At 34.7% G+C, this 25,829-nt stretch overlaps 3 protein-coding genes across 3 annotated transcripts; 1 reads left to right on the top strand and 2 right to left on the bottom strand.

The window, feature by feature from the left end:
* Positions 1–720: 720 nt before the first annotated feature.
* Positions 721–12,744, top strand: LOC107765398 (DExH-box ATP-dependent RNA helicase DExH3). The gene is made up of 19 exons (XM_075251435.1): positions 721–1,265; positions 1,352–1,506; positions 1,601–1,688; positions 1,796–2,011; positions 3,056–3,151; positions 4,401–4,589; positions 4,679–4,838; positions 4,919–5,049; positions 6,217–6,384; positions 6,457–6,729; positions 7,524–7,718; positions 7,886–8,089; positions 8,603–8,672; positions 8,780–8,928; positions 9,987–10,292; positions 10,622–10,681; positions 10,789–10,941; positions 11,126–11,236; positions 11,451–12,744. Exons 1-19 carry the CDS (start codon positions 918–920, stop codon positions 11,919–11,921), a joined length of 3,543 nt encoding a protein of 1,180 aa, XP_075107536.1. The 5' UTR covers positions 721–917; the 3' UTR covers positions 11,922–12,744.
* Positions 12,745–13,596: 852 nt separating this feature from the next.
* On the bottom strand, positions 13,597–15,827 carry LOC107765380 (alpha-1,3-arabinosyltransferase XAT3-like). The gene is made up of 3 exons (XM_016584021.2): positions 15,537–15,827; positions 14,876–14,956; positions 13,597–14,780 (listed from the first exon to the last, which is right to left on the bottom strand). The coding sequence occupies exons 1-3, from the start codon at positions 15,676–15,678 to the stop codon at positions 13,597–13,599; spliced, it is 1,407 nt and encodes a 468-aa protein (XP_016439507.1). The 5' UTR covers positions 15,679–15,827.
* A 2,328-nt stretch (positions 15,828–18,155) lies between these two features.
* Positions 18,156–20,010, bottom strand: LOC107765390 (alpha-1,3-arabinosyltransferase XAT3-like). Its single transcript, XM_016584030.2, has 3 exons — positions 19,817–20,010; positions 19,628–19,714; positions 18,156–19,386 (listed from the first exon to the last, which is right to left on the bottom strand). The coding sequence occupies exons 1-3, from the start codon at positions 19,953–19,955 to the stop codon at positions 18,209–18,211; spliced, it is 1,404 nt and encodes a 467-aa protein (XP_016439516.2). The 5' UTR covers positions 19,956–20,010; the 3' UTR covers positions 18,156–18,208.
* Between the last annotated feature and the right edge of the window lie 5,819 nt (positions 20,011–25,829).

Genomic DNA, 25,829 nt, shown 5'->3' with positions numbered 1-25,829 from the left:
ATATGTTTTGATTGACATCCTAAGATTCAAATCTTAGGCAGTTGTCCGAATCAGTTTAGGAGGACACAACTTGATTTTTAGTATGCTACTTTGGTTCGATTTTGAGTCTATCATTTGTTCAAATTATTTATTCGACAATAATGCTCCACCACTTTCAAAACCCGAGTCTGCCTGTGGTTGTGAGTAGGGCTGTGCATGGATCGGATCAGATTGGATTTAGCACATTTCGGATCGGATTTTCGGATTTCAGATTCTAGAAAATGCAATCCGAATCCGATCCGAATTAATATCAGATTGGATCGAATTTTAAAGTTTGGATCGGATCGGATTTTCGGATTTTAGATCGGATTATTATGCCTCAAAGTTGCAAATTCATATGTATATTTTCTTTGTAAAAGAGGCAGTACAGTAAGAAAAATTCATGTTTATACAATTATGAGAGTACTATGGTGCCAATAGATCTAAATCCATCAATTGTAAAGATAATAACTTGAAGGAAAATATAAAAGAAGTACTAATTATCTGAATTAAATTATCGTTAATCCTCCGAGGGACAAGGATCAAGCCATATCTTTAAAGATGTTCTCATTTGCAAATTAAACAAATTTTGAAACCTTAAACCCCTCTAGGAAAACAAATAGGTCAAGCGACATATTTTCTTTCTAAGGGGGCCAAACCGACAATTAACTCGCGAGAAAAAAAAAAAAAAAAACATAGCGAAGTAAATGGTAGTAGTGCAAAAATATTTTCTGCTATTGGAATTGGACTGTCTCCTTACTCCTTCCCTTTCTGTGATTACTATGCAACCACCTCTTACCCATTCCTCATTTTCATCTCTCTCCTTAAACCCTAACCACAAAATTACAAAAATGGTTTCCCTGAAAAAATCTTCAACTTAATTTTTAGGCATAATCACCATGCCCATGCCTTACACTAACCTTATTCAAAACTGCCTCAAGCTGAGGCTCAAAGCCACTCAATTCCTCACCATTATGTCTTCCACTACCACCACTTCTCTACAATTTTGTTTCCACTTTAAAACAGACCCTCTTCTTCACTGCCCGTCACAAGTTCGATTCTTTTGCTCAGCCAAGGGCTCTTCTAATTCGTCTGTTGTATTAAGGCGGAAAAGAAATGGTTCATCTTCTTCTTCTTTTTCTTTTCCGTATTTTTATCAGCAGAATTTAGGGTATGGTCGTTTTGCTTATGATGAGTATGAGTCCCAGTCCGAGTCTGATCGTGAAACTGAGTCGTCTAAGCAACTGGTAAGTGTCTAATAAAATAAGGGACTTCTATTTTTCAGCATAAGAGCTTATACCTTTTTCTCACTTTTCGTTGTTATCAACTCTAGTGTGATGGAACCCTTCATAATATTGAAGAATGGAGGTGGAAGCTAAACATGTTAATGCGCAAAAAAGGTGACCAAGAAGTGGTCTCAAGGGAGAAAAAGGACCGTCGCGATTTTGAGCATATATCAGCTCTGGCAACTAGAATGGGTTTGCATTGGTATATCAAATTTCTTTAACATATCCCTATGTGATGTGATGATGTTTTTATGTTCACTTTGTTGTGAGTTTATTCGGTATATATTTTGATGCAGCCGCCAGTATGAAAAAGCAGTTGTGTTTAGCAAAGTCCCATTGCCGAATTATAGGCCAGATTTGGATGCTAAGCGTCCACAGAGAGAGGTAAATAAGTGTTAACATGAAGTTTTTTATCTGGCTATATGTGCTTTATGCTTCAATCTTTTTTTCAGTATGTTCTTCTATTAATGCATCTCGCATTGATATTTTAGGTAGTGTTACCTTATGGATTACAAAACAGAGTAGATGATCTTCTTAAAGCACATCTTTCTAAAAAGTCCGCAAACAAGGAAAACTTTGCACATAATGCTTCTCTCAATGATAAAGAGCTTTATGAGAATGAGAAGCCATTTGCACAAAGTGTTGTTGCAGAGCGAATTCTCAGGCGAAGGAGCTTGGAGATGCGGAATAGACAAGAAGATTGGAAGGTTATATTCTATCTTTTGCCAGATTGTTGCAACTTTTATTTGTGTCATGTTGTTATCCATATGTTGTTCAGACCTTATTTCTCCTCTATCTGCTGGGCCACGTTAGGCTGCTGTCTTCTTCTCTCTCTTCAAAATGTTTTGTATCTTGTTACCTGAGAAATATGGATGCTGTTCACATAATGAATGTGTATTGGCTTGGCACTTTAGCAGAGTCCAAGGAGGTGAAGCATCACATAATAGAGTACAAGTTTTCAAGTACTAAATTTTTTAGGGGTAGTTGTGATCATCTTGTCAAATCAACTTACTGCTTGTTTGGAGGTTGAATTACTCAACACAATCGTGAGCCATATAGAGTGGCTTAGGGGCCGGGACCTGTTCTTCCAGTGCTTCGTTCACGTTATAGCATTTGCATTCCTTGGTTTTGCACTTGCACTCATTACATACGTTTATGATATTCATTCTGAATTCTGTATTTGGACTTGGAAGTTCAAGAGATCTAATGACTATTTTTGTATTCTGCATGTGGACTATGTAAATATGTCCCATTTTGGTCGAGCTCTACATGCTCAATGTGATTCCCTGGATTTTTTCCTTTTACTTTCATTCCTACAAGTAAAAAAGAAATGCAAATTAACTTGTTACTATCACACAAACAAACAAAAAAGACGAAATGCATAATAACCAAACTTTGAACAGCTATTGCAGTAACTTTTGTACTATAAATTTAGTGCACAAGATGATGGATAGCCGATATGATTTCTTCTTAAACAGAACAAATTAATTAATTAAGTTCATGTGTAATTTCAAAATCAATTTTACATTTGTCTTTGTCAAAATTTTTAGAAATTATATTCTAAGTTTTTTGATGGTAAAGTGGGTAGTGGTGGATTGATGGAACTTGCTTTGAAGTTCTCAGTAATGTACACATGAATTTTTGCAAAAGGTAACTATCAAGTTGCCTCTTGATTCCGTACTGCAATACAACAACTCATCTTTATGCAGTATTCTAAACATCAGTTTTGACTGACAGCCATCTTTCTGTAGGGGTCTCCAGAAGGCCAGAAGATGCAAGAAATTCGAAGAAGTCTCCCAGCATTTAAAGAGAGAGAGACATTGCTTAGAGCTATTTCTGAGAATCAGGTTTATATGCAGTTCTGTCAAATAATTCACTTGTATGGCTTTGCTTTTGCTATGTATTTAGGTTGAATAACAGTAGATATTCCTTCCAAGGCTTCTTATTTGACTTGATTTAGATTTCCACTTTCAATTTTGATTGACCAATGAATCCATCGAAAGTACGCACATTTGTGGGTCGCTTTATGCGGACGTTGTAGCATGGTGAAAATAGCACATCAAGAAGTCCTCTTGATATATGGGCCCTAACCTGCATATCTGATAGTCCAGTTTTATCTTTTTTTTTTTTTGTTGATAAAATAAGGTAATTTTATTAAGCCAAGTATCAAGGAGAGTTATTCGGGACAAGGTGGGAGTGGTCCAGGAAAAGACGCGAGAGGCGAGACTGAGATGGTTCGGGCATGTTAAGAGAAGAAGCATAGATGCCCCAGTCAGGAGGTGTGAGAGGTTGGCCTTGGGGGGCAAGAGGAAGGGTAGAGGTAGGACAAAAAAGTCTTGGGGAGAGGTGATCAGGCGGGACATGGCGCAATTTGAGCTAACCGAGGACATGACCCTGTATAAGAGGGTGTGGAGGTTAAGGATTAGTGTAGAAGGTTAGTAGGTAGTCGTGCGTTTCGCTTTGTCTTCATTAGTCTTTAGTGTTAGTGTTAGTATGGTACCTTTTTATCCCGAGTTTGCTATTTTCGCATATCTTGTTCCGTTATTACTTGTCACATGTACTTCCTTAGTTTGCTATCAGTGCTCCTTTCATATTCTCTATTGCTATCAGACCTCGGATTTTGTTTCTCTAAATATATTGTCTTGCTATTACTTGCTATCGGTACTTCTTTCATATTCTTTATTGCTATCTTCAATTTAGTTTTCTAAATATATTGTCTTGCTATGAATTGCTATCATCGCTTCTTCCATCTTCTTTAGCCGAGGATCTATCGGAAACAGTCTCTCTGTCCTTCCAGGGTAGGGATAAGGCTGCGTACATCCTACCTCCCCAGACCCTACTTGTGGGATTTTCACTTGTTGTTACTAGTACCAACTACCAAGGAGATACTGCCAGCTACTGCAGTGTTTATCTTTTTTATATTAGTAAGAGTGAAAGAGTGATACTTTTATGTTAAGGAATACTTTAATCCAATTGAGGCTTGCTTTCCTAGAATTAGGCTGGGCAAAATGATTCATGTGAAGATACATTCTCAAAAAAAAGAAAAAAGAAACTTCATTTGAAGAATTGTCCTGACTGCAATTGGTTGTGGTGCAGGTGGTGGTCGTGTCTGGGGAAACTGGATGTGGTAAGACTACCCAATTGCCTCAGTACATTTTAGAAGCTGAGATTGAAGCTGCTCGTGGAGCTACTTGTAATATTATTTGTACTCAACCAAGGCGAATATCTGCTATGGCTGTGTCTGAAAGAGTTGCTGCAGAGCGTGGGGAGAGTCTGGGAGAATCTGTGAGTTTTTGGCTCATGCTATTTCTTCTGTATGTGTTTATTGGGTATATAAAATGGTTTTTCTTCTGGTTGTGTTCTCCAATTTGTAGGTGGGCTACAAGGTTCGGCTTGAGGGCATGAAAGGGAGGGATACACGCCTCTTATTTTGCACCACTGGCATTCTTCTGAGGAGATTACTGGTTGATAGAAATTTGGGAGGTGTCACTCACGTTATTGTAGACGAGATTCATGAACGGGGAATGAATGAAGGTACCTGCCCATCTGGCAATGTTGCAGTTTTTTAAACTCTTGTACTTCAAGTTGCTTACTAGAGTTGTCTTTCCTTTCAGATTTCCTTTTGATTGTCCTTAAAGATCTCCTTCCCCGTCGACCGGAATTGAGGCTGATCTTGATGAGTGCTACTCTTAACGCTGAGCTCTTCTCTTCCTATTTTGGCCGCGCTCCAATGATCCATATTCCTGTAAGTCGAAGGTTTATTACATTTTCTACCATGTTGTAGGCTTTAAATCATGTGATACCCGTCCAAATACTGACATCCGGATACCTCCTTCATGACCAAAAAGTAAAGGGAGGGAGGGAGGGAGAGGGAAGATTGTTTTGACATTGTATGCTATAGGAAACTAGCTGCGATAGTTAAAGAAGATTCTATGGAACAGTTGTGAGGCCGTCAATTTTACATAGGGTTGAGCATTGGGCTTTAGATGTTCAATATATCTATAACATGAGAGTTGTACAACTGCGGATATTAAGATAAATGTCGGTCATACACAATTGGACAAGAGTAGAAATCATCGTATCCAACAGAGCGCGCATGTGCACACATGGAGTTTCAAATGACAAAAGGAAAACATTACTTAAGATAGTTTGGTTATGTCCTGCGTAGAGCTCCAGATGCACTAATCAGTTGATGTGATATGATGTAATGTGATAAAAAGAGATAGATAGACGTAAAATTATATAAAAGGAAGTTGTATCCTAAAACCTAGGATCCTTCGGGATCAATGTGGACTTAACTAAAATAAAACGTGATGGAAATAAAGGATTTTATATAAGTGATACAGTCTAGTTGGAATTAAGGTCTTGCTGTTATTGATGGTGTTAGGAATTTTTTATTCTAATTAGAGACTTTTATGTTTGTCGAGTGGTAAATATGAAATTAGAGAACCTCTATTTTGTAGAACCACTAATTTGCCTAAAATACAAAGTACGTACTATTGTAATAAATTGGACTTGAATATAGTAGAAGTACCTTTGACACTTGCTTGGTGTTTGGTAATACAAATTTTGGCTTATCAAAAAAAAAAAAAAATGAAAGAAGAGTTATATAACTGACTTCAACTAATCTCAGAGAGAAGCTTAGTTGATAGCTTGATTGATTCTTAAAACAAAAATGGAATGGAGTAGTGGCACTCAGTTTTAACATATATCTCTTTATTTATGATCATTCAGGTCACTATATCCACGGTTTATTTTAGACTTTTACATTTCAGCAATACCATAGAAGTCATTTGGATTTGCATGGCCAAAGGCTTATAACATTAGCATCATATTTGAGCTGCTCTAGAGTTCTTGATCTTCCTAGAATGCTTTTTCTTGGGGGGCTAAAATCTCTCTTTTCTCTCATCAGGGTTTTACTTATCCAGTCCGAAGTCATTTTCTGGAAAATATTTTGGAAATAACTAGATATCGGTTAACTCCATATAATCAAATTGATAATTATGGTCAAGACAAGATGTGGAAAATGCAGAAGCAGACTGATAGGAAGAGGAAGACTCAAATTGCTTCAGCTGTTGAGGTATAGAATCTCTATGATGTTATCATGGGCTCTGTATGATAGTTTTTGTTTGATACTTAGGCTTTGAAACAGGAATCACTAGAAGCAGCTGATTTTGGGCAGTATAATCCTCGTACTCGGGATTCACTTTCCTGTTGGAATCCTGATTCAATAGGCTTCAACCTCATTGAGCATGTGCTTTGCCACATATGTAAAAACGAAAGGCCAGGTGCTGTGTTGGTTTTCATGACAGGTTGGGATGACATTAATGCTTTGAAAGATCAGCTGCAGGCTCATCCTCTATTGGGAGATCCAAGCAGAGTATTGCTGCTTGCATGCCATGGTTCCATGGCCAGTGCGGAGCAGGTATCGCCAAGTTGGAAGTGTTACCTTTTATCCTCCTTTCCCATAGTTGTCGTTTTGTTTCTATACTCTTTTAACTTTTTTAGAGAATCAGTATTGTAGAAATTTGTGTACGTCTTTATGGAGGAATTTCGGTTATTCAAAGGCAGAATGTAATCTGCTGGGTCCTTCCAGTATCTTTTAAAAGCTAAAACGCTTTTCAATTTAAAGGTGAAGTCACTGTATAATATCTTTGTCCTATTGCGTAGTAAAAATTAACCAATCAATATATATATATATATATATATATATAAGGTTTCAAGGAGCTTGTTTCTTTTAAACTGTTTTAAGGAATTTTATTTTGAATAGGTGATGATGCTTTTCTTTCTAATCTTTTCCGAAGAATTATTTAGTGAATTCTCTTTCTTTGATTTTAGGCCTGCAGAATGAATAGGTTGGTATTCTCATGATATCGCTGTTGTGTTGAGTTTCATCCTAGCACGGAAGACATGTTTTATGACAAAAAGCATTAATTAACAATTATCATGGAACTGATCAGGCGCCGATAGGTTCTTTCTTAACTTCCATTTTAAAACTCATCTAAAATAATCATGGAAGAAGGATAGGTTGGTAACCTTGAGAGCTAGAGGAGTAGATTGAGTTTCATCCCTGCACAGTTGGGAGCTTTAAAATCTAGTCAAGATCATTAATTTGTGATTAAGTAAATTTTTTGATAATTTAAATCTGGTTGCTATTCTCATTTCATTTATATATTGTTGTACACTCTTAACTTTTGATCTCTACTCGCTTGCAAACAGAAATTGATTTTTGATAAGCCAGAAGATGGAATAAGGAAAATTGTATTAGCTACCAACATGGCTGAAACAAGTATCACCATCAATGATGTGGTTTTTGTGGTCGACTGTGGAAAGGCAAAAGAGACATCTTATGATGCACTCAACAACACTCCATGTTTGCTTCCTTCTTGGATTTCAAAAGCTTCTGCTCGTCAAGTAAGATATATATAATCTACCTGCTTCAGCCTTTGCAATACTTAAATACCTAAAATAATTATGCATTTTGATGCATGGATCCACATACTCCCCCCAGCTTTTTTCTTGATTATTTAATTAGTGCGGTGGAATCTACATAATAAGCGAATGTCCATTTGATTTTCCAGAGAAGAGGAAGAGCTGGCCGTGTTCAACCTGGGGAGTGTTATCATCTCTATCCTAGATGTGTATTTGAAGCTTTTGCAGATTATCAACTGCCGGAGCTTCTGAGGACACCATTACAATCTCTATGTTTGCAGATTAAAAGCTTACAACTTGGAAGTATTTCAGACTTTCTATCTAAGGCATTGCAGCCACCAGAACCACTATCTGTAAGTTGAGATATACTCTTTCACCCAGTTTGTTGAATATGTGTGGTTGTTTGTGACAGTGGAAGTTGAAAATGAGGGCAAGTAAAATGGGGGGAAATTGTTTAGATTGTCTTTGAGGGGGTGGAGATAATCAGGAGGGATGTTATGTTATATTTGATGAACTTGCTACATTCCAGTTCAAATTTTCCAATGTCTTAAATGGATGGTGACACCGAACAACTTAATATGTGCATATGGCATCATTTCTGAGCGTGTTAGACTGGTTAACCACTGAATTTTCTTAATTTTTACATTCTGCTCATGAAAACGCGTTGAGATAGGGACATGTACATCCTATTAGGTGAAGAATATGTTATGTCTGCCTTTCTTTCAACCAAACCTGGATTTAAGTTGTCTGGTAGATATACTTCTTTGTTTGACAATTCTGGCTCCTTGACTTTATTGTTAATGGACATATATCTTTGTTGTGTGGTTAATTTGATTTTTTATGTATTTGCAAATATTGTTTTGCAGGTTCAAAATGCTGTTGAGTTTCTGAAGACAATAGGGGCTCTAGATGAGAATGAAAATCTGACAGTACTTGGTAAAAGCATAGCTGATTTTTCTTGATCTCTCAGCAATTTCTCCATAGTCTTCTTCATCTTTTTTTTGGGGGGGAAAAGAAAACTTGACTTCTGGATTTTCTTGTAGGACAACACTTATCAATGCTTCCAGTTGAACCAAAACTGGGAAAAATGATAATATTAGGTGCAGTATTCAACTGCCTGGATCCAATTATGACAGTTGTTGCTGGTTTAAGTGTTAGAGACCCATTTTTAATGCCATTTGACAAAAAAGATGTAAGTTAATATTCTCTGCTTTATGAATGAGAACTTACCATCTTCTTCTTGTTTCTTGGAGTGACTCAACTAATGTCTAAACATGTTAACATATTATGTCCTTTTCTCACAGTAGTACATTTATCTCTTTCTTTACTTAAGGAATATCTGTGCGTTGTTTCTATGAGAAACAGATTTAATACGTTTTATGTGCATGCTTTTCAAAAGTTGCTTCTGTAAACATTTCCGTTTATCTAAGCCAGATCTTCAGTTGCATTTGTTCCAAGTTTGGGGACTGTAAAATGTAAAGTCACTCCCTTTCTTTTACAGCATCAGTGCAAGGAATAATGGTCTATCACCTAACTACTTGCCAACATTTCCCAGTTGGTTATGGGGACCGTAAAATGTAAATGAACTTATTTTCTTTAACAACATTAGTGCTTAGGAATAGGGGTCTTTGCTACTGCAATGTGCAAAATACAAAACACTAAGTTGTTCTTCATAAAAAAAAACACACTTGGTTGACAATATAGTATTACCTTATAAATTTGACAACGAGGGCGTGTGCTGAATCTAGCCGCGAAATTTAAACAATATTCTAAAAGGAAAAGTTGGTCTTGTGAAGATGTGATAGGGGACAGGACCTATCCTGAACTGACTGCACTCTTACTAATGCGAGTTTTGGTAGTTTAAGGACATCAGCATATTGAGTTATAAGCAGTAGCTTGGGAAATTGCCACAAGTCCCATGGATTTTGGAAAGAAACTATTTCAGTTGCATGGTTCTTTATATTATCCCAAGCCTGCTAAAGTGTACTTTTCACCTTTGCACATCCTTTATCCTAGTGCTTGGAAACGATGTTTGAACTGAGATCTTTTTCTATATTTGTGGAACCTCTTTAATTAGTTGTTTTGTCACCTAGTGTTCCCTATAGCGCTCTGTCTCTTTCCCATGAGGACCTTGTATAATGTTTTTGAAATATACTTTCTGCAGCTGGCTGAGTATGTATAATATTTTTGAAATATACTTTTTGCAGCTGGCTGAGTATGTATAATGTTTTTGAAATATATTTTCTGCAGCTTGCTGAGTCTGCCAAAGCCCAGTTTTCTGCTCGTGACTTCAGTGATCATCTTGCTCTTGTTCGGGCTTATGATGGCTGGAGAAACGCTGAGAGGCAGCAATCTGGTTATGAGTACTGTTGGAAAAATTTCCTTTCTGCGCAAACTCTCAAAGCGATGGACTCCCTTCGAAAGCAATTTTTGCATCTGCTTAAGGAAATTGGTCTAGTTGATAGCTTTCAGAGTTGTAATGCCTGGAGTAATGATGAACATCTTGTTCGAGCAATTATATGTGGCGGGTTATTCCCTGGCATATGCTCTGTTGTGGTGAGTTATGCTCTTTGATTTAACAACCCTTCTTACTCTTGATGATTGAGGTTAGCGCTTCATCTGTTATTTACATGAAGTAGAAGTTGGCTTGTACATGATACTGATTCCTAAATTCTTTCGCTCTCTCTCACTGCATGCATGGTTGCACTTCCATCTTTGTAAATTTTTCAATAAAAAGTTGGGTGAGTGTTGAGCTAGGTTTCAATAAAAAGTTGGGTGAGTGTTGAGCTAGGATTGATGGTTTTCCTATGTATTTATCAGAATCTCGTGACGACCCGTCATTCTTGTATCTTTGAGTGCTAATTGAACATATATTTTACTGACAGAACAAGGAGAGGTCAATCTCACTGAAAACAATGGAGGATGGTGGAGTTCTTTTGTACTCTGTAAGCTTCATAGTATAATTAGTGTTATTTAAATTGTGACACATTTCATGTAATTTCTAAAGGAAAAGTTCCCATCTTTTAATAGTGGTTTTCCTTTTTCCACTTAGAATTCTGTTAATGCCCAAGAGCTGCAAATCCCATATCCATGGCTTGTCTTCAATGAGAAAGTTAAAGTGAATGCAGTATTCCTGCGTGATTCTACAGCTGTATCTGATTCTGTCCTACTCTTGTTTGGCGGAAGCATTTTTGGACGAGCTCTAGTAAGTTTCTTTCTTCTGACTTTGCCTGCTCCCACCTCCACCCCCACCCCACTTCCCTCACGGAGGATGCTGATTTCTTTTTTGTTTTGCAAGGTTCATGTTGTCATGTTCTCGAATCCTTTTTATGAGTATCTCTACTAATTAGTGTTTGTTTTTTCCCTTAAAAACTCATTTCTCTTGTTAGGATGGATACTTGATGATGCTTGGAGGGTACTTGGAGTTTTTCATGAGCCCCTCACTGGCAAATACTTATCTAAGCTTGAAGAGGGAGCTTAATGAACTTGTCCATAAGAAAGTATGTATATGTCGCCATCTTTGTTCGTGCCATCTTCTTTTTGAGTTTTCCATTATTGCCGTTTCTGTAGTGTTGCTCCTGTCAACTGTGTGACTGATGGTATTGACTATTTGCACGCGTAGCTCGTATCACATGCATTCTTCAGAAAGCATATTATAAGTGGGTGCATATGACAAATCCTTCTTTCTCGCCTGATGTTTGTTTTTTCTGGCAGCTTTTGGACCGTAATTTTGATGTAGGCAGTCATGGTGAGCTATTAGAAGCTGTTAGATTGCTGGTGTCGGAGGATCACTGTGAAGGTAAGTTTGTCTTTGGTCGTAAACCGTCCCCAAAGAAGTCCGCAAAGGAGTTGCAAAAAAGCATCAGTTCAACAAAGGGCACTGGTGGTGAAAATCCGAAGTCTCATCTCCAGACATTGCTTGCTCGGGCTGGTCACCAATCACCCAATTACAAGACTACTCAACTAAAAAATAATAAGTTCCGCTCCACTGTAATATTCAATGGGTTGAACTTTGTTGGTCAGCCTTGTGGTAGTAAGAAGGACGCTGAAAAAGATGCAGCTGCTGAAGCTCTGCAGTGGTTGACTGGTGAGACACAGTCGTCTTCTAAGGCTGTTGAACACATGTCAGCACTTTTGAAGAAAAGCAAGAGTAAAAAGCAACTTCATAGTACGAAATGGAGGTAATTGTCTTGGGTCACTAACCTGACAGTCCCGCGGATGAAGAGGTCCTTGCTGGCATTATATTTCTTGGTTGAATAGAGACGAGTAACTTTTGGCCAAGAAGATGCAGCTTGAAGGGTGTATATAATCATGTCTTATTGGACCTTCATTTTTGAAGAGGGTTGCTGACAATCTTCGAGGAAGCTAGTGGATTTATGCATTGGCAATGTGGGAGGAACGTATCAATACGGTAACTTCCTATTTGGTGACTTTTGATTAATATTCACTGCACTATGTGGTCAACATGATGTCTGTATTCTCTATCCAACACATCTGCCCTAAAGGCTTGTCATTATGAAGTAAGAATTGATCAATTCTTTCGCCGAGAAGAGGAACGCCACCTAGTTTAGATGGGCAGATGTGCAATGACCTGAACGATCAGCTTAGCCTCGGAGTGTACACACTAATATTTATTCCTTGTATGTCTCTGCTTCTCATTCATTATAGCTCATGAGGATGGATCTGTTAGAGGAAATGGAGAGTTATACACCAAATACAAAGTTGTATTACAGAGACTTGTGAATGATCATATATAGAATCCCATGTCTAAGATTGTATTTGCTTTCTTATTCTCAATAATGATTACAGTTCGATGGTGCATCTCCGGTTTCACTGAGATTTTCGTCGCTGGGGGTCCTTTTGGAGTTTTGGGTGCAGATTTGTCTAAAGTGTTCCCTGTGACTCTGTACAAGAATCTGTAGATGGGTATACTGTTATCTGTTTGCTGTAGGCGAAAGGGGATTTGATTAATTATTTGGAATATATATTCAAGGAGCTATCTTAGCTACATGAGTTTTTATTGCTTTACTTTTCCGTTTGATGATATTTCTAAAAATATACATTTGCCTGTTATTCTTTTGAGGGCAGCTATACTACGTGAAAATCCCTTATTTCTATTGCCGGCTGAATGTAAGACCATTTGATAAGGTTGTGGCAAACCGAGAAATGATAAATAAATGAATTAACAAAAAGCGAAATTAGATGAAAAATACTCAACTAAAAACGCTATATGAGTCTATATTCCCATTTTTTACTTCATCATTTTTGGGGGAGACAAACTTCCTTCTTTTAGAAGTAATAACTTTTTGGTATTTTGAAGTTGCAAAATTTATCGTTTAGGAATATTACCCCCTGTTCACTTTTACTTGGCATGTATATTAAAAATAAATTTTTATTTTTATTTTACTTTACGCATATCAAGAGAAGACAAATTCTTTTTTCCTGTTATACCCACAGTATTTATTATTTATTTTAAATCCAATAAAATATGCATCAATTAATATAGGTATTATGGTAAATTATGTACTTCATTTATTATAACGGAGTGAGTAAATGAGATTGGAATTGACATACTACTCCACTAAATTAAAGTTGACCAATTTATTGCAAGGAGAATATACCTCATATAACTAGTCAATGACTATTTTCCCTTCTCGTTAGCTACAAGATTGACTTTCAACAACATGCCATCTGGATTTAGCCTCATTTAGAAAAGGCAAAATGACAAAGAAGAATTTAGCTAGACTATCTGAGCTGAACCAAAGAAAGAAAAGAACAAAAGAAAAGTGAAACAAGAATAAATTGAATGAAGGTTGTCCTGTTCTTGTGCCTTTGTTTATTAAATAATTTATTAAAAATATCAACTCTGCAACAGCTCAAATGCTTTCAAAAGTGTTCCTCTAAACCTATTTACATCAATTTTTACATCTTGCTGTTCTAAATAAATTTTCCTATATGAAATCCATCCTTTAGGAGAAATCATATTACCAGGAGGATCCTTTAACACATGATGCTCAACTGGATATTGCTGAATTAAAGAACTCTCATTTACACTAATCTTGTAATCCAAATACTTCAATTTCATGTCTAAAGCTGGAATTTCAAAGTCCACTTTAGAAACCCATTCCATTCCTAACCCCACAATTTGTATAACAACTGCTTTTTCTGGCAAGAAAACCATATTAGTCAATCCAGCACCATGCACTCCCATTAATACATCAAATGAGTTCACTTTTTTTGCAACTTTAGCCAGATTTTCTCTTGTTTCTTCAACAACTACGTCGAATCCAATATTTCTAGCCATTGTAACAATCTCTTCTACGTTAGTAAAACGCCTCGTTTTACTTCTTGAAATAATAAGAAGTCGCGGTTTGATTTTCCTTCCTTGATCAGCATTCTTTTTCAACTTCACCGCGGATTTTCTTTTCAAGGAATATGTACTTTTCAAGAATTTTGTGAAGTCACTCATAGAGTAAGGAGATTCTGAAGTGTTAATGCTGAATTCTTTGTTGGCTTTTAAGCCAATTATCATACTTGGGAAACAAAGGACTTCTTTTTCCTTGTCAATATCAATAATATCATACTTTGATAATCTTTGTAACACTGGTTTGTACTTGTTAATCCACCAAGATTTCTTATTTGTAATCAGAAACTGAACTTCATTGTTGAAATGTCGCGAAGTTTGGAATAATGGAATTAGCACATCAGTGAAATCATGGAAATGATTTCCTGCATATCCTTTAGTTGAAAAAACAATAGCAGGAACAGTATAATTTCTAGTGCAATCTGGAATTTCTTGAGAAATATTTCTATAAACCTTTTTGACTGTTAAGTTTGTTACACTGTCCATTGCTCTATTGTCACCTTTTCTAGCATATGGTCTTATGCTCCAGGAATTATTCCTTTCATCTGCTAATTTATCAGTTGAAACAAAATAAATGGTTGATAAATTTCCATGAATTCTTATATCACCATTCATCTCACAGAGATCAGCTCTTGGATGTGTGACATTGCAAATTGGTTTATCTTCTTTTATTTCAACATCTGAAAGCAGATAATTATGTTTATGGTAAGATATTAAATAAATGTAAACTTGCTCATTTGCAAAAGTTAAATGCTAGTATTAAGTTGGTACTTACATGTTTTTTTGGGCTTATTACTGACTTCCTCTGTTATTGCCAGAATTTGAGGGGGCCCACGAAGAGATACCTTAACATTCACTGTCATACAAGGACATAACACTGTTCAATAACGATCATTTTTTGGGGAAGTACACAAATTCTCATTTTTTCGGGATGCTATTTAGGGATTACCCAGTGCTTATTTTGTCTAGAAAATTTGAACTAAACATCTTAATTTCAGGACTTTGTGTCCTGAAATTGAACTGAAAAACTGAAATTTAGGAATCTAACTAATTACTAAATACTATCAATCCTCTAGAATGACTACATGTTGTCATTTCTATCCATTTTTTGCCAATTAATGGGTGTACATTATATTCTGATACCGTTTATGTTAAGAATTTAACTTATATCCATTTACAATATGATGAAATATTTACAAGGTGAATGCAATTTAATCTTACTATAAACGTCAAAAAAATAAAACAACTAGTAAACAAATGCCATGCATAAATACAAAGTAATAATTGTTAGCAAAGACTTAGATTTTGACTATAAAGGAAATGAAGAGAAAAAATGCAATCCACTCTGAGAAGGAAAAGAAAGAATACAATCATATCCTCTAAATCAGTGTAAGATTTTCAAATTAAATTACTAAAAGGTAAATTAAATGACTTACCAACTTTAAAATGACGAAATTCAGGCTTGAAGAGAATACAAAAGGTGGCTGCTATTATAAAACAACTAACAAATGCTCCAAATCCTAATTTCTTCTGCTCATGTTTACTGAAACTCCTTGCAAAGAAACTGTCGTACTTCATTTTGCTAAAAGTTGTAATATAAAAAGAGAAGATTTGAAATGAAGAATTGAGAAAATGCTAGTATTTGCAATTCTCAGGATATAGAGAGGTTCAATATCTAAGTGACTAGCATGAAGTGTAGGAGGATTTAGAGTAATTGCTCCCCACGATTTGCATAAATTTAGGAGATTTTGCAAATTAAAAATTATGTTGTTTTTCTCTTTTTGAAAGAGATATCAAGGTTGACTACTACTTACATTAGACAAAGAAATTGTCAAAAAACTGTCTCTTTTAATAGCCATGTCTAAGAGGAGGGTTTAGAAATTAAAGGCCGGCAACTTACCACTTGTTAATTAAACATCATTAGGACTTTGTTCATTTTCACATTATGGGTAAATATTACCAAGATAATTAACATGCATTTAATTTATTCAATTTAGGTCGAAATTAGATGTGCGTTCATATTCTTATTTGGATAGAAATTACTATATTAAGAATAGCAAGAACTTATTAAATTTGCTTAAGTGCTTCAGCATGAACACGTGGATTTTAATGCACGATACCATTTTGGGTCACTGTTTTCTGTTACTGGAGTTAAATTTCCATCTTTTTATTGCTTAAGTGTGAACAAGTGGGTTTTAATGTTTGCTTAACTGCTATTTATAAGCTTTCCTAGAATGAGGTCTAACAATAAGTGCGTAAATTATGGAATGGATCAAATAAACTTATTCTCATAATTATGTTTGCAACTTTTTATTTTTTCTCCCTGGAAATTTTTATTTCTTTTTACTATTTTCTCTACGTACACAACGAACACTTAGAGAGTTAGAGTGATTAGTGAAAATTAAGAAGTCCAGATCTCCACATAAACTTCCTGAAGTAGTAGTTACATTGATCTGTATTCAGTTCCTTTTAACTGGAATTTCGTTTTCCCATTCTTTTACAATTAGATGTATTTGTAAATCATGTAGATTGTAACTTGGGATATTATAGTATTTTCTCAAATCTTATAAAATAATGATGTATACAAATCCATTTAAAAGATTGTTTTCAGCGAACCACTACTAGAAGCGTGTTTGTAATGCAAATGTCGGTTGTTAGCCGGATTGAGTTTGTCTCAATTGAGTAAATTGCGGATATATTTACATTACTAATAACTGCATAATTCTAACCAGCAAACAAATAATCTAAGCAATATATAAATTTTTTAACCGTTGATTTTTAACTTTCTTTAGCTGTGTAGAATTAAAAAAAAAGGAAAAAATTACTAAAGGAAAACAGTGGAATAATGTTGAATGATCCAAGTAAGTTGTTTGGTTTAAGAGTGCGACATTTTACCAATATTTTTCCTCTAAATATGGTGGAATGCACGTTTGGGAGGAAAGTTGGGTACTTCTAGGCTATAGACAAGTGTGGTGAAGAATCCAACTATAGTATCTGAAATTATTCAACTTCTTTGGAGCAAAATAAATAAACATAATATTCGCGCGTGTGATGTCATTTTTTACCAGAATATTCCTTTGTATTTTTTCTGAACATTTATTAAATCTTTCACATAAAAACAATCGTGCTAATTGATCAGGGCACAAGTCAATGTTAGGTCGCAGTACCATATAGAAGCAACAGAAGATTTTAACATCTAATTTGATTAATTATTAATTTTTCTGTTCCTATACTTTCATTCTCTGCTATCATATACTATCGTTTATTCTACTCTTTTTATAGTCTTTCTAATTATTTTTTCCTCTAATCCTCTCCACCGCTATGCCTTCTATGTGACATCGCACATGATATTCATCAATTAAAAGAAAATAAGCAATTAACTAAATTATCAAATATTTTAAATTGATTCTTTTTAGATGATTTTTTTGAGCACCGGCTCAAAGTACAAAAGTTCAGCTTCAAATATATATATATATATATATATATATATATATATATATATATATATATATATATTTTTTTTTTTTTTTGAAAGTGTAATTTATTCATTAAAAGAAAATTCAAATATATATATATATATATATATATATATATATATATATATATATATATATATATATATGGATTGAGTTGCACGCCGCAACAATATTAGTATTGATATGTGGATCGGGTTGCGCCGCAACGGAAAAGATGAATTGTGGTTATTCTTGGTTGTTATATTTGCTACCGTGTTGTGTTGTAAGACTATGATGTGATGATATTCTGGGCCATTTGTCATTTACTTTCTCGTTACGCTTGTAATGTAATATTCGTTTCTCTACCTCGTAATGTTACTAAACAATTAGGAGTAGTACAATCAAACTTCTCTGTAATAATCTCGTTTGTTCCGATATTTTTTGAATGCTATAACGAATTGCTTTCATAAAGAACATATATTATAATATAATATTGAAATTTGGTTCCAACGAAAGCTTGACCTTTATTGTGAAGTATTGCTACAAAGGATGACTGTTATAGAGAAGTCAAATTGTAACATAATCTTTCAACAACTTTAAAAAATGCCATTCCTTCCATGGGCAAAAATTGAAACATGTACACGAGTGCAAAATCAAGAAGTGGCTAGAAGCTTTTGAGCTTCTACCAAAGTGGATCGAAACCTATTGATATCAACTTTTACATTCTGTTTATCCAAGTAAATTGATCTAAATGTATCCCATCCTTTTCTATAAAATGATGATGGATTCTTAAAAACTTCATGATCAAGTGGATATTGTTCAACCAAAGAACTCTCATTTACCACTATCTTATAATCCAAATACCTTATGTTCATTTCTTGTGTAGGATCTCCAAAATCACGTTTAGCCAAATTATCCATTGCTCCTAAAGGAACTAACTGAATTAAAACTGCATTATCTGGGAGAAAAACCATGTTAGTTAATCCCGCGCCATGTACTCCCAAAATAACATCACAAGAATTAACGGTTTGCGCGAATCTTGACAAATTTGTACTAAGGTTAGCCTCTGCTAGGACAACCTCGTATCCTAAATCTTCAGCCATTTTTCTAACTTCATCCTCGTTTAATAAAATTCGCGATTTTTTTCTTGACATAATCATCAACCTTGGCCTATTACCAAAATCTTTGTTCAAATTGATGGCCTCGGCTCTCTTCAGAGAAAATGAACTCCTTAAGAAATGTCTGAAATCGCGCATTGACACCCCATTTGGGAATTTTGAGGAATCAATGCTGAATTCTTTGTGAGATTTAAGGCCAGTTACCATACTAGGAAAACAATGTACCTCGTTTTCATTGTCAATATCAAGAATTTTGTGCTTAGACAACATATTGAGCAATGTCCTGTACTTACCTATCCACCAAGATTTGTAATCCGTGGCAAGAAAGTGCACTTCTGAATTAAAATGTCGCGAATTTGAAAAGATTGGGATGAGTAAATCTGAGAAATCATGAAAATGGTTCCCTGAATATCCTCCAAGTGAAAATAAAACTGCTGGATAGCCATGATAAATACTGCATTTTGGAATATTTTCGCCGTCTTCTACTAATTTTATTGTCCAAGATTTAACTTTTGTCATTGCTACTGCATTTCCTTTTCTTGGATAAGGTTGTATGGTCCATGAATTGTTCCCAGTAGAGATGTTGAAATCATATGACACAACGAAAATTGTTGAGGATTTCCCTTGGACCCTTATGTCCCCTTTGGTTTCACAGTAATCAGACAATGGTTCCAACATATTACACATTGGCTTAGTATCCCTTTTCTCAGTTTCTGCAAATAGTTTCATCTGAATGTCAATATAAGAATTTGGGATTTCAAATTTCAATGAGTTTCGTGTTAAGAATATAATTTTTGAACTTATAATTTTAAAAATGTAGTGGGTTCAAGGTAAGAAATTAAAGTTAAACCCGTCAAATATAAATTCAAGATCCACCTCTTCACAATAGTGCACTCATCCTATTGAAATTCTAGATAGCAAGAATTTCTATAGGGTATTACGATGTTGACTAACCTAATTTCTTGAGAAGGGTCGTGTCCTTGATCACAAGCATATCTTCAGCAGCATTTATTGATAATTGCAAATTCATGGCATCACCATCTAGAAAAAAAATGTGTAAAATCAGCTTAATATGAAGCTATTAACAGAGGTTAAATTAGAATATTACTACTGGAAATGATGGCTAAAATGCAGAGGACTTACTAACAGACAGAGGAGGCAAATGAGGCTTGAAAACCATGCAACTGCTAAACACAATAATCAAGATTATAATAAAAGCACCACATCCAAATCTTTTACGTTCATAGTTGCTAAAGCCCTTTGCCAATATGGGATTATACATTTTTTTTCTTCTCTTAGTGAGAAAATGCAGCTATTGTCTCTACTTAATTTGGCTCAAAGAGTCAACAAAAACACTAAAGAGAAGTTGCTTTAGTGCTATTATTTATACATCAATTCTCATGTCCACTTGAACTAGCTTACTTAGTGAAGAATAATTATATCTTTTTGCATGAATTTGAAAAGGACACTGTTGGTTACAGGTAAGGCAATCATATGGTTTTTTTAATAATATTTAGGTGACGTTTGTGTTTCATTGGGTATCAATTTCGTGCCATGATTTTCAGCTTCGAAAGGAACTGTTCAACTAAAGTTGTTATAAAATCACTTGGAAAATTTAAAGAGTCAACAGCCGCTACAATTATAATAAGTAAATTAACTATTAATGCCTTACCACTAGAGTAAAAATGACAACTAATTTGGCTGATATTTGTCACCTTCCTTCCCCTAATAGCCAAAATTGTTAGCTAGAACATGCATTTTGTAGTAAGCAGTAGCACATACTAATATTTATGTTCGATTACCTACAACCCTATAATAAGTTGAATGTGTTACTAGAAAACCAAGAAATAATCAATTTTAGAATGAAAAAGGAAATAAATAGAAACAAAACGTAATTTATAGTCTAAATCGATCATCACCGTCAAAGAACTAATCAATACTATAAACGTTTGTCACCTGCCCTTGTTAAATAGGATTTAGGACCAAAAAATATGGTCAATTAAGCTAAGCATATGATTACAAAAGATGAACCTTTGTAATTACATGCATCCTAATTAATCAGATGTGGGAGGAAAAGAAAATAAAAAATAAAAAGTCTTACCTGCCTGTTTTATTTCAATTATCCTTTCGAGTTAGGTGGTAACAGAATCTGCCGACTATATTTCTTGATTTGAATTGGAATTATGCAGCAAACGACTCTTTCCTTGATTATTACTTGCTTTCTTCTTATAGAATTGAAGTGGAGAGCACTAACTTAAGGGTCTTCAACTATGTGGTTGTCATTTTCCCTTAAAAAGGGATGTGTTAGGACTTACCTTACCGCACACCACAGGGTCAATTGGTTTTGTAATCCGTTAGCAATTTTTTTTAAAATGTCAAATCATTCGACAAATCTTAATTTTTACACGTAAGAGATCTTTACAGAGTTATACATGACCATTTTGCGTTGTTCGTTGGAGGATATATCATAGTCGTTACACCTAGAACTTTTTCATCAGTAATCGTTATTTTGAACTTTAAACTTGCATTATGATTTCTCTTTAATATTGTAATAATGTTTTAAGATAAAATTAGTATATTCTTTTTTTCCCCCTTACTTACTAGAACAAGAAATCCTATAGTACTCTTTGTTGTCGGAAACAACTAAAGATTAAGGGTCATGGTAGTTTTCACAAATATGATATACTCTACTTTTACATATATAATATAAATATAAACAAATATACATACGATAAATTTGTTTTCCCCTGAAACTTTAAAATGAGCTTTGAATGGCAAAATGTTGCATGTTAATTTCTTTCGGTATTTTCTTGAGTTTTTTCCTTTTACGTTAGCTCCTGTGCTATAAGCAAGAAAATCAACTTTTCTTTACGAGCATATTACTTTTTTACAGTTAGCTATTACTGATCAATATTTCATTAAATTTGGAACTAGAAATCTTTTCTACACCTGATTCCTGAAAGCAGACATACATGAATCTCTCGTTTGCCCATAGAATTTGGGATCTTTTTTTCAAATTTTATTTTCAAATATCTGTTTGTTTATAGATTTTAACTATATTTTGGCAAATTTTAAAAACAAAATCTTCAAATCCCAAAATCAGCTCTAGAGTAGTTTTTGAATTTTTGAAGTTTTCTACTCACAAAACTTCAAATTCTTTTCCAGTAAAATGCATGTCCAAACACAATTTCAATATTTAAAAATAATTTTTCATCTCATCTTCAAAAACTCATTTTTTCAAGTTTCAACTAAATCTATGTTCAAACGCTAGAGAAATGTATTATGGATAGAGATTTTTACTTTCCTATACACTATTTGAAATCTTATTACCCCCCTCCCCCTACTCAAATTTTAATTTAATTATATGGTCATATACAATTTACCAATTACATATAAATAAGTTTTAAATGAGTATCCCTTTTATATTAGGAATTGAATAAGGAATATCAGTTATTTCCTTATCCCTTTATACTTGCCCACTCCTCACTTGTTTTTCCCCCAATTTTTCTTCATTTGATGTTCTCTGTTTTTTTATGCTTTCTTGTTGTATAGAGTTTTAATGAAATTCATCAATGAATTTCAATCGTTTTAACTTAGCAATTTCCTTTCATGTTGCACAATTTGAAGGTATTTGACTCTCTACCATTGACAGTCATTAAAAAGTTTTGAAATCGAATTTGGGTTTTCAAAAATCATTATTTGTTTGGATTGGGTATTGTTGCAAATAATTGAGAATATTATTTGGAGTTTATATCTCAATTTTTAGGGTATTTTGGTGAATATTAGACTTGATTTTGGCTGAATTTCAGATTGAAACTCGAAAACATGACATAAAATATACTTACGAGATTGTAGTAAAGTTGTATTATAATTATATGTAAATTGTATTATGTTGTAGTTATATATATATTTTTTATTTGAATGTTGTATGAAAGTTGAAAAATAGTTGTATAATGTATGAATCGTTGTATAAAATTTATTATTTAAGTTATCAATACTATCTTTTTACATAAAGCTGTTGATGTGTATCAAAATTGTATTAAGTGACTAAGTTTTGATTGGAATTTTAGAGAGGAAGAAGCACACACCACATACAAAATATATACAAATCAGATACAAACTATACAAAAGACATATTGCATAAAAATTGTATTTAAGTTGTATGGTATTGTAGTTGTATTTAACTGGGTAGAAATAATATATGAAAGTTGTAGATAAGTTGTAAATAAGTTGTATAATATATAATTAGTTGTATGAAATTTATTTTTATTATGTATAAATCAGATATAAAATATACAAAAGACATGTAAAAAATTTGTATTTAAGTTGTATGATATTGTAGTTGTATTTAACTGGGTAGAAATAATGTATGAAAGTTGTAGATAAGTTATAAATAAGTTGTATAATATATAATTAGTTGTATGAAAAATATGAATATTGTAGCAGGAATATTTCAGTTGACTCATGTGCACTGATTCATGACATACACGTTTCAGCCCTCAAAGTTAATTGACTATAGGCTTCAAATGTGATCGAACTAGAAACTCTTCGTGAAAAGTAAAGTATGCAAGAAAATAAAAGCGACTTCACCTCTTAAAATTTTGGTCATATGATACAATAGTTTTTTATACAACAGTTAAGATAAGAATTAAAAACTTTTCACGGCTGCAATCAAAGTATCTCTGATGACACGTCAAAAGGGTCTATACTTGGACGTACTAATGTATCCAAGTTCACAAGGTTAATTAACAGAATGAAGAGTAGTGGGGTGTTGATCAATTCCCGACATTATTAGTAAAATATGTGAGACTGCAATACAGTCGAAAGACTACATTACAATAGATGCAATCTTGATTTTGTACTGCAAACCTAGCTATTAACTCCGCAGATTATCAGCCACCTCAGCAAAAACATTGATACAAAGATCCTTCCCGTCCCAGTAATGAATTTGGAACGAAAAATACTGACTCAGTACCGTCGCATACACTAATCTCCTTATTGAAAGAGGAGTGGAGAGTATGGAAAAAGATGTAACTAAATTCCCTAATTTAAGGCACTAATAATGGATTGTATATAATTTGTAAGTAATCCTTGTTTAGAGCGGATAATAAACAAAAATAGAATAATTTTAATAAATAAATTTTAAATATTGTATAGGAAGGCAAAAATGGATAACGGTTTCAGTATCTCTCAAGTGGCCCGTGGACTAATGGACATAGTTGGCCCTAATAATGAATGGACACGGGCATGAAAAAACAAAATACGATGTCCTTGGTTCAAACCGTAAATATAGCATAAGCTAGTTAGTTTTTGGACGAGTAATCGAAAAATACTCAGTGTTTACAAAATCATTAAAAAACATCACTATTTTATGCGGAGATAAAATTTGGACAAAAATACCCTAACTGAAACACGAAAAGTTTCAGCATTATATGGTGGATACGAAGCTCCCGGGCATAAACTTCCAGCATATTAAGAAATTTCAACACATTATGCTGAAATCTCAAATGTAAAAAAATTGAACTCTAGCATATTATGGTGGAACTTTTTCGAATTTTTAAGGGTGTTTTTGTTCAGATTTTATCTTTAAATGAAAAGTGGCTAAATTTTGATTACTTTTGAAACTGTGACTATTTTTCAATTACCAGTTGTAAATTAGACTATTTATGATTTTTTTTTTCCCGATCTTGACCCACTGATAAGCCTACCTCCTACTTAGTTCTCCAAGATGGAAGGATACATACAGTAATATTTTAACAACAATAACAATAGCCACTTTTCAGTAATTGAAAAATAGTCATTGACATGGTTGTGGAATTTTTAATTTCATGACAGTGGCTATTTTAATTACTAGCATTTTTCCAATCAACTACACCTCAGTCTCTAGCATTAGCAATTGTCCAACTTGAGAATTTATATTGGGAAGTAGCTTAAATTTATATTAAGAAAGCCATTGGCCTTCTTGCTCAATAATAATATGGCACATAGCAGAACTACAAAACTAGATTAGAGTTCTTTCTTAGATTTCTCCTAGATAATTGTGTACGGTCAAAATTGATTCTCAGTCATAAAGACTGGTCGAGACAATGACGTTTCAATCGAAGGGTATCCACACGACAAGCTCGGACGAATTCCGAAGTAGGAACGTCGAGCTTCGAACTATAAGACCAATCAACGGCGAAACTCGATACCGTTATCGAGCCAGTGTCCGAATCGGACTACGGGGCAACACCGATCGACACAAACCCCGAATATCGATTCCCCAAGGCAGAATCGAGCTCGAACCAAAACTGGGGGTTCGATCTAACACCGAGCTCGAGCCAGTGCTAAGCTCGCAGACAAGAGCCGTTACAAGCGCACCGAGGGAGAGAATCTTGGCGGGAATCAAGGAAGAGACAAACCATCATGGGTCCTCTACTATATGTATTATTTTATTATGTTGTTATAGATAAAGCAGTGACCCTCTACTATAAAAAGGGACATAGGCTGCAATAGACCAGGCCGCTGGAAGAGACATTGAGATTTCATTGTGCTTGTTTTCTTTAACTCATTCAGTCTTCCTGTTCATTATTCCCACTTTATAGCAAAAATATCTGTATTGTCATTTTGTATCAAAGGAATTTGCATACCCTTAGAACCACATCTAAATTTAACATTATTCGATTTTTCGGGTAAACAGTTTGGCGCCCACAGTGGGGCCAAGGGTAACAGTGATCGTTTGATATAAACCTAAAGTACACGCCAGTTTGCAACTTAAAATCAACAATGGCTTCACCTATCGACCACGAAGCCGACCTTCAAGATGAAACCAACAACTTGGCGACCGGGGCCGGAAGGCCACTCGATGAAGGCGCTGAGGCTCGAATCGAAGCACTCGAAATTCAAGCCGAAATATCATTGGATGTCAATTCACAAATAGCTCTAGAGGCGAATCAGCATTCCGAACCAGAAAGAAACATTCAGGGCGGTACTCGATCCGTAGCTCGAGACACCCATAACAAGGAGGAGATCAGAGTCAGCTTACGGATGATCTTCGAGATGTTACAAGCCCAGCAAATAGCGATAGCTCAGTTGCAGAGCCAAACTCAGGTGCAAAACAGGCCGGAGCCCAATCCGCTTCGAGAAGTCACCCACAGAGCGAAACCAGCCACAGAGA

This window comes from Nicotiana tabacum, chromosome 4 (assembly GCF_000715075.1).
Source record: "Nicotiana tabacum cultivar K326 chromosome 4, ASM71507v2, whole genome shotgun sequence".
NCBI classification, from domain to species: domain Eukaryota; kingdom Viridiplantae; phylum Streptophyta; class Magnoliopsida; order Solanales; family Solanaceae; genus Nicotiana; species Nicotiana tabacum.
The sequence above is the reverse complement of the archived record's forward strand: the minus strand, read 5'-3'. Positions and strand labels throughout refer to the sequence as shown.